Source organism: Lithobates pipiens, unplaced genomic scaffold, assembly GCF_037356315.1.
Source record: "Lithobates pipiens isolate NorthernLeopardFrog02 unplaced genomic scaffold, aLitPip1_a1.2 Scaffold_1, whole genome shotgun sequence".
Taxonomy (NCBI): Eukaryota; Metazoa; Chordata; class Amphibia; order Anura; family Ranidae; genus Lithobates; species Lithobates pipiens.
The window spans coordinates 192494400-192506517 of NW_027507685.1; the positions used below are offsets into that span (position 1 = coordinate 192494400).

Here is a 12118-nt window from a genome sequence, read left to right on the forward strand (position 1 = left end):
TCAGATATGTGCAATTTACAGGTTGCAGAATGCAGATATGTGCAATTTACAGAATACAGATATGTGTGATGTACAGGTTGCAGAATGCAGATATGTGCGATTTACAGGTTGCAGAATGCACATATGTGCAATTTACAGGTTGCAGAAAAGGTGCTTTAGTAGAGCACTGTGCATAATGTGCAGCCTGGTATATGATGTGCAGAGCCCCGTGTATAATGTGCAGCCTGGTATATGATGTGCAGAGCCCTGCGTATAATGTGCAGCCTGGTATATGATGTGCAGAGCCCCGTGTATAATGTGCAGCCTGGTATATGATGTGCAGAGCCCGGCGTATAATGTGCAGCCTGGTATATGATGTGCAGAGCCCCGTGTATAATGTGCAGCCTGGTATATGTTGTGCAGCCTGGTATATGATGTGCAGAGCCCTGCGTATAATGTGCAGCCTGGTATATGATGCAGACCGGGTAAAATCTTGTAGTGAGTCGGATGTGGTTCTCATGCCATAGTTTAGAGACCCCTAGTCTATACTTCCTTTCAAGTGTGCAATCTAAAGGGAAATAACCCAAAATAACAACCGATAGCTACTGCTTTTCCAAGAAAAACTGAAAATTTCTGGCTGTGTTTTTCACATGGCGATATTGAATAAACATGCATCCAGAGCAGCTTGAAAAATATGGTGATCAGGTTGAATCTACATAATGTACCCTGTACATTTGTTCTCTGAAGTCTATTGCCAGTATAAAAGCCATCTACAAACTCATCACAGGGATGGTGGAAACCTCTCATTATGGGCATAGCGGGTGTATACTCCTGACACTATGAGTGGAAGAAAGTGGAATACAGGGGACGGAGTGGGTGGATTCTATAAGAGGTGTGGCTTATGAGAAGTGGGAGGGGTCAAACATGGAGGGACGGGGTCTTGCGCCCCCCCATCCTAAAACTTCACTGCCCACAGGTATTAAATAGGATTTAGGTCTGGAAATATGCTTGACCAGTCCATCACCATTACCTTCAGCTTCTTTAGCAAGGCAGTGGTCATCTTGGAGGTATATTTGGGGTCGTTATGTTGGAATACTGCCCTGTGGCCCAGTCATCGAAGGGAGGGGATCATGCTCTGCTTCAGTATGTCACAGTACATGTTGGCATTCATGGTTCCCTCAATGAACTGTAGCTTCCAAGTCCTGGCAGCACTCATGCAGCCCCAGACCATGACACTCCCACCATCATGCTTGATTGTAGGCAAGACACACTTGTCTTTGTACTCCTCACCTGGCTGCCGCCACACACGCTTGACACCATCTGAACCAAATACATTTATCTTGGTCTCATCAGACCACAGGACATGGTTCCAGTAATCCATGTGCTTACTCTGCTTGTCCTCAGCAAACTGTTTGTGGGCTTTCTTGTGCATAATATTTACAAATAAAAGCAAAAAACCTTTGAAAGTCACTTGTGTTGTTGCGAAACGCGTTGGGAGGAGCCGGGTGACGTCACTTCCGGTCATGGCTGAGACCGGAAGTCCCTGTGTTTGACATGCTGTTTTTATGCTTGCTGCTGACTTAGCCATTTCAGATGTTACTTTGCATATTTTAAAAGGGCAGTACAAACCCCCCCCCAAATGACCCCATTTTGGAAAGTAGACACCCCAAGGAAATTGCTGATGGGTATGTTGAGCCCATTGAATATTTATTTTTTTTGTCCTAAGGGATTGAATAATGACAAAAAAAATAATAATTTTTTTACAAAAAGTTGTCACTAAATGATATATTGCTCACACATGCCATGGTTATATGTGGAATTGCACCCCAAAATATATTCCGCTACTTCTCCCGAGTATGGGGATACCACGTGTGGGACTTTTTGGGAGTCTAGTCGTGCACGGCACCCCGAAAACCAATCACCACCTTCAGGATTTCTAAAGCCGCGTACACATGTAGCGGTATGACCGACGTACTTAGTCTGGCGGACTTCCCGCCAGACTGTCCGTCGGACTTTCCGAACGGGCTACTTGCCCACACACGGCACTTTTTGAGCGGACTAATACGGTGTACTAAGTCCGCCGTACTATCCGCCCTACCTGGAGACCCGCTCAAAATGAGCAGACTTTTCTCCGGGCGGGAAAAGTCCGCTCATTTCAAAAGTACGGCGGACTGGCATACACACGGCCGGATTGTCCGCCGAAATGCGAGTCAAAATGATTTCACTCCTCACTACCTATCACAGTTTCGAAGGCCATAAAATGCCAAAATAGCACAAAACGCCCCAAAATGACCCCATTTTGGAAAGTAGACACCCCAAGCTATTTACTGACAGGCATGTTGAGTCCATGGAATATTTTATATTTTGCACAAAGTTGTCACTAAATTATATATTGCTCACACATGCTATGGGCATAAGTCAAATTACACCCCAAAATAAATTCTGCTGCTTCTCCCGAGTACGGGGATACCACATGTGGGGGACTTTTTGGGAGCCTAGCCACGTACGGGACCCCGAAAACCAAGCACTGCCTTCCGGATTTAAATATAAAATGCTACCAAAAAAACTGTTAGCGATCGCAGGGATCAGGCCTGACTCTGCGATCGCTGCAGTTATGTGTTTAGTGTTTTGTAAGTGACAGTGATCGATCGATACTGCACTTGGGTGGGCTGGGCAGAGGGGCAAAACGCAGGTGCTAGCAGGTATCTGGGCTGATCCCGCTAACAATGCGGTTTTTTGGAACCCTAAACTGCTGGGGACGCTAGTATAGATCTGATCAGATATTGATCTGTTCAGATTCTATACCACTACGGGAGGTTTATGCTTTGCGTGTGGGTGTTAGCGGTACTGGCACTAACCTAGCGCTGCCTGGGGCGACGCAGACCCTGACCCTAAAACCTAATTGATATCACCCGCCGGGTGATCAGGGGGTTAAACCTTTATTGGGTAATAAATGGTGGGTGCCCTGATGCTATAAAAAGCAAACTAACCAGAGTCACCCGTAACACTTATACGGTGATCAGTGGTGAAAGGGTTAACTAGGGGCAATCAGGGGGTTCAAATTTTTATTAGGTAGTATATGGGGGTCCCTAGCGCTATATAAAAACCTGACGGGGAACCTAAATAACTAACTGGCTAACCAGCGTCACCAGTGACACTTATACTGTGATAGCTGGTGAAAGGGTTAACTAGGGGCAATCAGGGGGTTAAAACCATTATTGGGTAGTATATGGGGGTACCTAACGCTATAAAAACCTGGCGGTGAACCTAAAAAAATAACTAGCTACCTAACGACACTAGTGACACTAATGCAGCGATCAGAAAAATGATCGCTTAGTGACACTGGCAAAAGGGGGTGAAAGGGTTAACTAGGGGCAATCAGGGGGTTAAAACCATTATTGGGTAGTATATCGGGGTACCTAGCGATATAAAAACCTGGCGGTGAACCTAAAAAAATAACTAGCTACCTAGCGACAGTAGCGACAATAATGCAGCAATCAGAAAAATTATCGCTTAGTGACACTGGCAAAAGGGGGTGAAAGGGTTAACTCTAGGGGCAATCGGGGGGTTAAACCTTTATTGGGGGGTAGGGGGCTACCCTGGACCTAACACTAACTGCCCTGACAGTTTTTACTATTACAACTGACACTGAATGCAGTGATCAGTAAATAAATGATCAATGCAATCAGTGACACTGTGACTGGGGGGGGAGGGGGGGGGGGGGGGGTTTGTGTACTTATGTGTACCTATGTTAGAGTAGTGTTTTGGTGCACTTACTTTTTGTCTTCTCCTCATAGTCCGGTCAAAAAGACCGCCCTGAGGAGAATGACATCACTTCCTCCTTCCTGTGTATACAATACACAGTGGGAGGAAGCTTCTCATTGTCCAGGAGCGATCCAGAGGGGGTGGCCAGAAACCAACGGCCATCCCCTCATCATGGATCGCTCCTGAAGCGAAACGGACCACCGTATCCAGCGGGAGGGGGTCCGATCGGACCCCCCACCCGCTGGAAGGCAGGCATGTACATGTACGTGCTTGTGCCTGCCTGTGCCATTGCGATGACGTACAATGGCAATACGGCGGTCCTTAAGTGGTTAATGAATAGCAAAGTCTTTGTGTAATATGTGAATCAGTATCCCTTCTCCTAAAGGGTGTATAGAGGAGATATGTATGTCTTCATCCAAAGCCGCATTTCCAACGTACTTTCAGAAGTAGAAATTGAAGAATCCTTTGTTCGTTCAATAGTTGGTTTATTGTTCACAAAGATAAGCAAAGACAAAACTGACATCTGGTAACGTATGGCATGATGATACACTCAGAAGGAGGAAAGGGGTATCTGATCTACATTCTCCAAAGTGTAGAGTTCTTTCTCTTCCCACCGATCCTAAATCTCCATAATCCAACTCCATTCTTATACTCTTTCATGATGTTATGTCAGCATATCCTAATAACACCCATATTTGCATATATACCTAATATGGTTGAGTCTAAAGATAAGTAGCATAACTCCACCCATTGTCCTGACATAGTAACTCAAAAATAGAAGTACCTACTCAGCAAAACCACTCCTCTCTGTACTCTCTGTTGTTCTATGACCTTCAGAAAGCATTACTTATTACCGTAAATATAACTTGCATATATTTTCAGAAACTTTTATCACTTAAAATATTAACTCAAAAACTTCTAACAGCACCCATGCACTCTTAATGGAGGGGCTGCCCCTGCTCACGGCAAAGAAAAAGAAACAATTAATGTTTAGTAAATCTAAGCACTCTTTTGCACCTTATATGTTTATTATTTTTGCACATCGTTTGCACATTTTATACGGAACCTTATTTGCACAGATATGTCAATTTAGAATCAGTTCACCCTACACAATACTACCAAAAGTATTGGGACGCCTGCCTTTAAACGCACAGGAACTTTAATAGCATCCCAGTCTTAGTCCGTAGGGTTCAATATTGAGTTGGCTCACCCTTTGCAGCTATAACAGCTTCAATTTTAATTATTATGTAAATTTAACATCTACTCAACCCACTTGTGCTTCCAAATCTTACATAACTGTTTGGAGCAATTCTATTTTTAGGTTTCCAGCTGTTTTGATTTCCTGCTTTTTTCATCTTCACCATGTGGATACATGAATCATTATCATTTAGTTGTTTTCTATATTCTTATACGATTTTATTTCAAAGGATCTTTTCATCCAAGATTGCATTCATGAAAAAATTAAATGTTCACATTATGGCCAAATGTATGTGATCACTTGACCCACGTACTACAGCTATCTATTTGATCATCCAACTGTGTTCAGATGCTTGCAGTGAAGGGTATGGTTAATTCTACATCATACAAAGAGATTATAGATAATTTTGCTCTTCCAACCTCATGGTAACAATTTGACTCTGTCCCATTAACAAAGCCAACTCCATAAAGACATGGTTTCACCAATTTGGTGTCAAGAAATTGAAGTGGTCTGTACAGAGCCCTGACCTCAACCCCAATGAATACCTTTGGGATAAATTGGAACACCGATTTGGACCAGGTGTTTTTATCCAACATCAATATTTGACCACAGCCGATCTGAGGCTGAGAAAGGAGGCGTGACTAAGCCTCTGAAATGCGTTCCGATTGGTCATCTCTACTCGTAGTTTGACAGGTGCCATTCGGCTCACGACAGCTCTTGGTTCCAGTGTCCTCTCTCCAGTCTTAACAGAGCCGCTGTGGCGAGGACTACTCCATGAGCACCTTTGCAGAGCCCACCTGTTACACACAGTTACCAATCGTCATCTTGTGAGTTGAACCTGTTACTGTTTTTACATATACACTTATTAAACTGTGCTACACTATTGGTTGCCTGGCGCCTCTCTCCCCCTCCCTTCTTCTAATTCAGTGTGGGTCCCTAGACCCCAGTGCAGGCTGCCTCACTTCCAATTGAGACAACAGTAATTTTTTACTGATTTTTTTATTTTCACCCAGACTGAGCACACGCGAGACACTTTTGTGTATAAGTGCATATTTTTATGTACACACTATACAGTTTTATTTATTTTTACTTTTTGGTTAATTTTTGGACATTTTACACTAGACAATCCAGGGCAGCACTGAGAATTTTTGTTTGTTAGTTCCATATTAATGGCCATCAGGACTTGACCTCAACCCTACTGAAAACCTCTAGGATCAAGTAATTTCATCCAACAACAGTACCTGACCACAACCCTACTGAACACCTCTGGGATCGAGTCATTTCATACAACATCAGTACCTGACCTCAACCCTACTGAACACCTTTGGGATCAGGTACAGTTTCCTAACTGATCCTAATTTCTCCCTATGCAATTTGTCAGACTTTCTTTTGCTTTCCAATACACTAACACTATGGTTGCTCTTTGACCCTCCTTTTAGAGAGGAGGCTGGCTTAACCAAACACCCCCTTATTGACACATCTAAGCCCACTGGTCATACAGTAGTTCAACGGCCATTTAGTGCATTATGCTTAAAAAAATTCTGGACAAATCTGACATTAAAATCCCCCGAGCAGGCAAATCTCGAATCCACAGGATTCACCAAGAACCCTTGGTTGCAGTGAACCCAAACCCAAACCTTATCCTTAGTGGACACCATACCATAACACTTACGATATGGCCAAAAGATTGTGGATTCTGCCCAAAATATTGAGTTACAGTGTTTCCAGTGAAGGGTACGGTTAATACAGCACACAATGACATTTTAGACAATTGTGCTTTTCTAACAGTTTGGTGAAGACCATTTTTTGTTTTAGACTGTGCCTCTCTGTACAAAGCCAACTCCATAAAGACATGGTTTGACCAGTTTGGTGTGGAGGAACTTGACTGTCCTGCACAGAGCCCTGACCTCATCCCTTCTGAAAACCTTTAGACTAAAATGGAGCCACGTCTTCTCATCCAACATCGGTACCTGACCTCAGCCCTTCTAAACACCTTTGGGATCAAATGGAATGCCAATTGTGAGCCAGGTCTTCTCATCCAACATTAGTACTTGATCTCACAAATACTCTTTTGAGCTGAATGGACACAAATTTCCACAGAATGTTACATCCACAAAGTGGGATCAACTCTATTTTGATGCCCATGGTTTTGGAATTAAATAGCCAACAGCTGATATAGTTGTCATAGGCAGATATCCACAAACCTTGGACCATACAGTGTATGAAGTGTTCAGTAATGGTTATTGCATATTGTAATATGGGTTAGTCAACCAAAGCTTTGTTGTTCTTTCAGGTTATTATGCATCCTCTGAAACCTCGGATGTCAACAGTTAAAGGAATAATCTGCATCATCTTCATCTGGTTCATGGCCAGTGGATTCTCGTTACCTCATGCTGTCTGCCAGAAGCTAGAACGATTTTATATTGGGTAATTTTAATTTACATTGTTTTCTTCCCTTACTTTATAGTGTATGCTTGGTATGTACATTTTAAAATTAATATTATAACATTTACATGAAATTAAATGTTGACATGACTTGCATATTAATGCTTGCTATTCCATATATTAAAGTGGAAGTAAACTCCCATGCATGACTTTTACCTATAGGTAAAGCCTATAGTACGGCTGGCCTATAGGTGCAGTAAATATCTCCTAAACGTTCACTGTTTAGGAGATATTTACTTTTGATGTAGCTGGAGACGTCACCGGAGCATGCACTCTGAAGGAACGGCATATCGTGCCGTTGCTTCAGAGTCCTGTGTCCCAAGAGTCCTGTGTCCCAAGAGTCCTGTGTCCCAAGAGTCCTGTGTCCCAAGAGTCCTGTGTCCCCCCGTGCGTGCGCCAGAGCGACGTCATCGTGGCTCCAGCTCTTCACACAGCCAGAGTCCACTGGAAGGAAGACTGGGTGAAGATGGAAGCACCTTCAGAGGTGACAGCACGTTGCTGGAGGGCTTTGTTTTACGGTAAGTTTCACCAATTGTGCTAGTATGTTATGCATACTAGCACATTATGGCATTGCCTTCAGGATTATAAAAAAATAAATAAAAATTATTATTAATTATTGTATATTATTTGGTCACCTGTATATCGGGGAATGTAAATATCATTACTTCCATTGCCGCAGCCATATCCTTGTTGCTGCAGGCAGGAGGAAGCATTTCCTCTCCCCTGTTGTGTAGACTGAAACATTGTAATGTTGTAGATAAAAAGAATGTGGCGCACAAAATTTTAATAATTTAAATACAAGTAATAATTCATCAAAAGACATATGTATATGAAAAAGACATAAATGTGAATAGTCCCAATATGAAAAAAATTCCACCAATCAGGAGCAAGTCACCATCCACCATATCAAAAAAGAATAAAGGTAGTAGGGTCCCATCACCTTCACCCAATAAGACTGACCCTTACCGTCAGTGCATGGGTAATGCACATATAACAGCGGCTCAAATAGTGATTCCTCCCGATCAGTGTGAGGATACAAAATTCCTCACAGCTTGGAGAAGGTATGGAGACCATTACACACGGCTCAGTATTCATAGAAATAAAAAGACACCACTCATCGCGCAAGCATCTTAAGATGAATTCAACATTTTATAAGTAAAAATTACACTCACATTTTGTAGAACAGAAAGCGCAAAATAAGAAGTGACCAGCGCTTCAGAAGTAACCTCTCAACTGTAGTCCGTTCGTGCCCTGCGTCATACAGGCTCCACCCAATGTTTCGTCATTAGAATGCGTCATCAGGGGCCTAATGTTGTAGCAAGTCACAAGGTGAGAGGCTGCAGCAGAGACTGATCTGTGCCAGACATTTGCAAACACAGCCAAGAACTGCACAGCCTCCAGGATTTACTCTGAGTCGGCATCTTAGTCCAGAGAGCAGATGGTGACCCTGCCTGAAAAAAAGATGGCTCCGTCCTCCTTGAGACGTGGCATGGTGAAAATGGTCTCCAGTATACACTATATTACAAAAGTATTGGGACACCTGCCTTTATACGCACATGAACTTTAATTGCATCCCAGACTAAGGCTCGGTTCACACAGGGGCAACCTGACTTACAACGCGACTTTGCAAGGCAATTTGGAGGTGACTTCAGTGCGATGTTAAGCAATGCGACTTAAAGTTGCCTCCAGGACAGGCGACTTTGGCCAATCACAGTATAATCAGCTCTCGGGGGGAGGGGTTTGCCTGGGTAAACCGATTTCTTTTCCTGTAAAGTTGCTTCAAAATAGATGGAGATCTGACTTGGAGGCGACTTCCATTGAAATCTATAGGTACAAATTGCCTAGAAGTTGCCTTGAAATAGTACAGAAACCTTTTCTGAAATTGGAGCAACTTCAGTAGTGTGCATTAAGACGGCTCTCATTCACTTAAATGGAATTTCTTATGTCCCGTGACTTAGGGCAACTTGAGGTCTGACAAGTTGGATCCCAAGTTGTGGTAGTGTGAACCGGCACTTAGTCCATAGGGTTAAATGTTGAGTTAGCCCACCATTTGCAGCTATAACAGCTTCAACTCTTCTGCGAAGGCTGTCTACAAGGTTTAGGAGGGTGTCAGAGAATATTTGACAATTTTTCCAAAACAAATTTGTGAGATGTTGGACGAGAAGGCCTCGCAGGCTGAGGTTACGTTCCTCCACCCCAAACGCGTTCATCTAAGTCCTTATGGACTTTGCTTTGTGCACTCGTCCAAATCATTTGGGGGAGGGGGGGAATTATGGTGTGGTGGTTGTCTTTCAGGGGTTGGGCTTGGCCCCTTAGTTCCAGTGAAGGGAACTCTTCATGCTCCCAACTTTGTGGGAACAGTTTGGAGATGGCCTCTTCTTGTTCCAACATGACTGCGCATCAGTGCATAGAGCAAGGTCCATAAAGACATGGATGAGCAAGTCTGCGATGAAGGAACTTGACTGGCCTGCACAGAGTCCTGACCTCAACCTGAACACCTTTGGGATGAATTAGAGTGGAGACTGTGAGCCAGGCCTTCTCGTCCAATGTCAGAGCCTGATCCCACAAATGCGCTTCTGGTAGAATGGTCAAACATTCCCATAGACACACTCCTAAACCTTGTGGACAGCCCTCCCAGAAGAGTTGAAGCTGTTATAGCTGCAAAGGGTGGGCCAACTCAATATTGAACCCCACAGACTGAGACGCCATTAAAGTTCATGTGCGTGTAAAGGCAGGTGTCCCAATACTTTTGGTAATATATGTATTTAGCGTAGCCCTAGATGAATCCCCCAGCAGGGGCACAGACAGCACTAATGTTTCCACAATGTATTAAAACTTAAAAAGTTTTAGATAGAATTGAAAGTTTTCTAATCATTGTGTCTACAGTTAAGTGGTGTCCCTCTGAGACAGATCTCCCCAGACAACGAGCGATTTACGTACAATGCACACAGACATGTCTGACTTTTATGTACAGATAATGGCATAAAATTATCAGAGGATTTCAGAAACTAAATGGCGATAGAGATGAATTTGAAGTATTCTTAAAAAATAATAATCAATTACGGGAAACGTTGCTTCTACTTTTTTTTTATGTCTTAATGAATTCTATTAGTTCAATTATAAAAAAGACAAATGCCCCAAAGTTTAAATGTAGAATTCGCCTCACTAATAAAATCCCAATTTTAACCACTTCCTGCCCGCGCTACAGCCGAAAGACAGCTACAGCATGGGCTTATTTTGCCGGGAGGATGTACACGGATGTCCTCCAGTGATAATGCTGCCTGCGGCGTGTGGTTGGCACTCTCTGCTCGCGGAGTCCTTTCCGACTCAGCTGACCACAGGTCAGGGTAAAGGACTAATCACAGCGGGCCTTTATCATATGATAAGCTGTGTCCAATGACAGCTGATCATGGAAGTAAACAAGCCGGTTATTAGCTTTTCTGTCCACATGCTGACAGCGTGAGGAGAGAAATAAGAGCGATAACCGGTTTGTGTTAAAAGGAACATCTACAATGATATTTAGGGCACTGATTACCCTACAGTGTCCACTAGTGCTGCCAATCAGTGCCTCCTCATCAGTGTAACCTATCAGTGCCTCCTCATCAGTGTAACCTAAAAGTGCCTCCTCATCAGTGTAACCTATCAGTGCCTCCTCATCAGTGTAACCTATCAGTGCCTCCTCATCAGTGTAACCTATCAGTTCCTCCTCATCAGTGAAACCTCTCAGTGCTCCCCATCAGTACCGCCTACCAGTGTCTATCAGAGCCCATCAGTGCCGCCTATAAGAGCCCATCAGTGCCGCCTATAAGAGCCCATCAGTGCCGCTTATAAGAGCCCATCAGTGCCGCCTATCAGAGCCCATCAGTGCCGCCTATCAGAGCCCATCAGTGCCGCCTATCAGAGCCCATCAGTGCCGCCTATCAGAGCCCATCAGTGCCGCCTGTAACGGAACGTCTCACACTCCACTTAAGTGCTTCTGTCATATACCACTTCTTCCAGTCTGAATATAGATATTAAATATTATAGCCACATGTGACAACCAAGAACTAGGCAGGACTTGTTTGGCTGTAAAGCTGGAACTCTTCATTTGAACTAGAATATAGGCTTTTATACACTTGAGACGGAGGTTCCCCCTCTTGATCATATTACCCTAACAATACAAACTGTAACCAGAAACAAATTAAAGAGGAAGTAAACCCAGATGAGTTTACTTCCTCTTTTTTTCCCTGCAAAGGTAAAGCATAATGGACTACTATGCATCGCATAGTAGCCCATTATGTGTCACTTACCTGACACAGGAGCCAGAGAAGTCGCACTGTCCCCTGTAGTCCGCCGCATCCATCTTGCTGGTGGCGTCTCGCAGCTCCGCCGCTGTCATTCGGCGAAGCCGCGATGACGTCACTCCCGCGCATGCGCACGGGAGTCGACAAATGCGGTAGCTCCATTTTTGGAACTGCAGCGTTCAGTGCGCCTGCGCGCCGCTGTCTACGGCGCATGCGCCGTAGACAGCGGTGCACGTTTTCGGGCAAATATCTCCTAAACCATATAGGTTTAGGAGATATTGCTTGGACCTACAGGTAAGCCTTAATCTAGGCTTACCTGTAGGTCAAAGTGGTTTGTAAGGGTTTACAACCACTTTAACATGGGCTAACTAGTCATTTAACCAGCCTAGGTGACTCAGAGGTCTGACCTTTCAGGTCAGACTTGCCGTCTTCTAGCTCAGAAGACACA

At 43.9% G+C, this 12118-nt stretch overlaps 1 protein-coding gene across 1 annotated transcript in view; it reads left to right on the forward strand.

The window, feature by feature from the left end:
- LOC143981461 (G-protein coupled receptor 83-like) overlaps window positions 1-12118 on the forward strand; it is a 66520-nt gene that overhangs the window by 33242 nt on the left and 21160 nt on the right. Inside the window, exon 3 of the mRNA XM_077479344.1 lies at window positions 7236-7369. Within this exon, the coding sequence (XP_077335470.1) occupies window positions 7236-7369 (134 nt within the window). The remainder of the gene's footprint in view (window positions 1-7235; window positions 7370-12118) is intronic.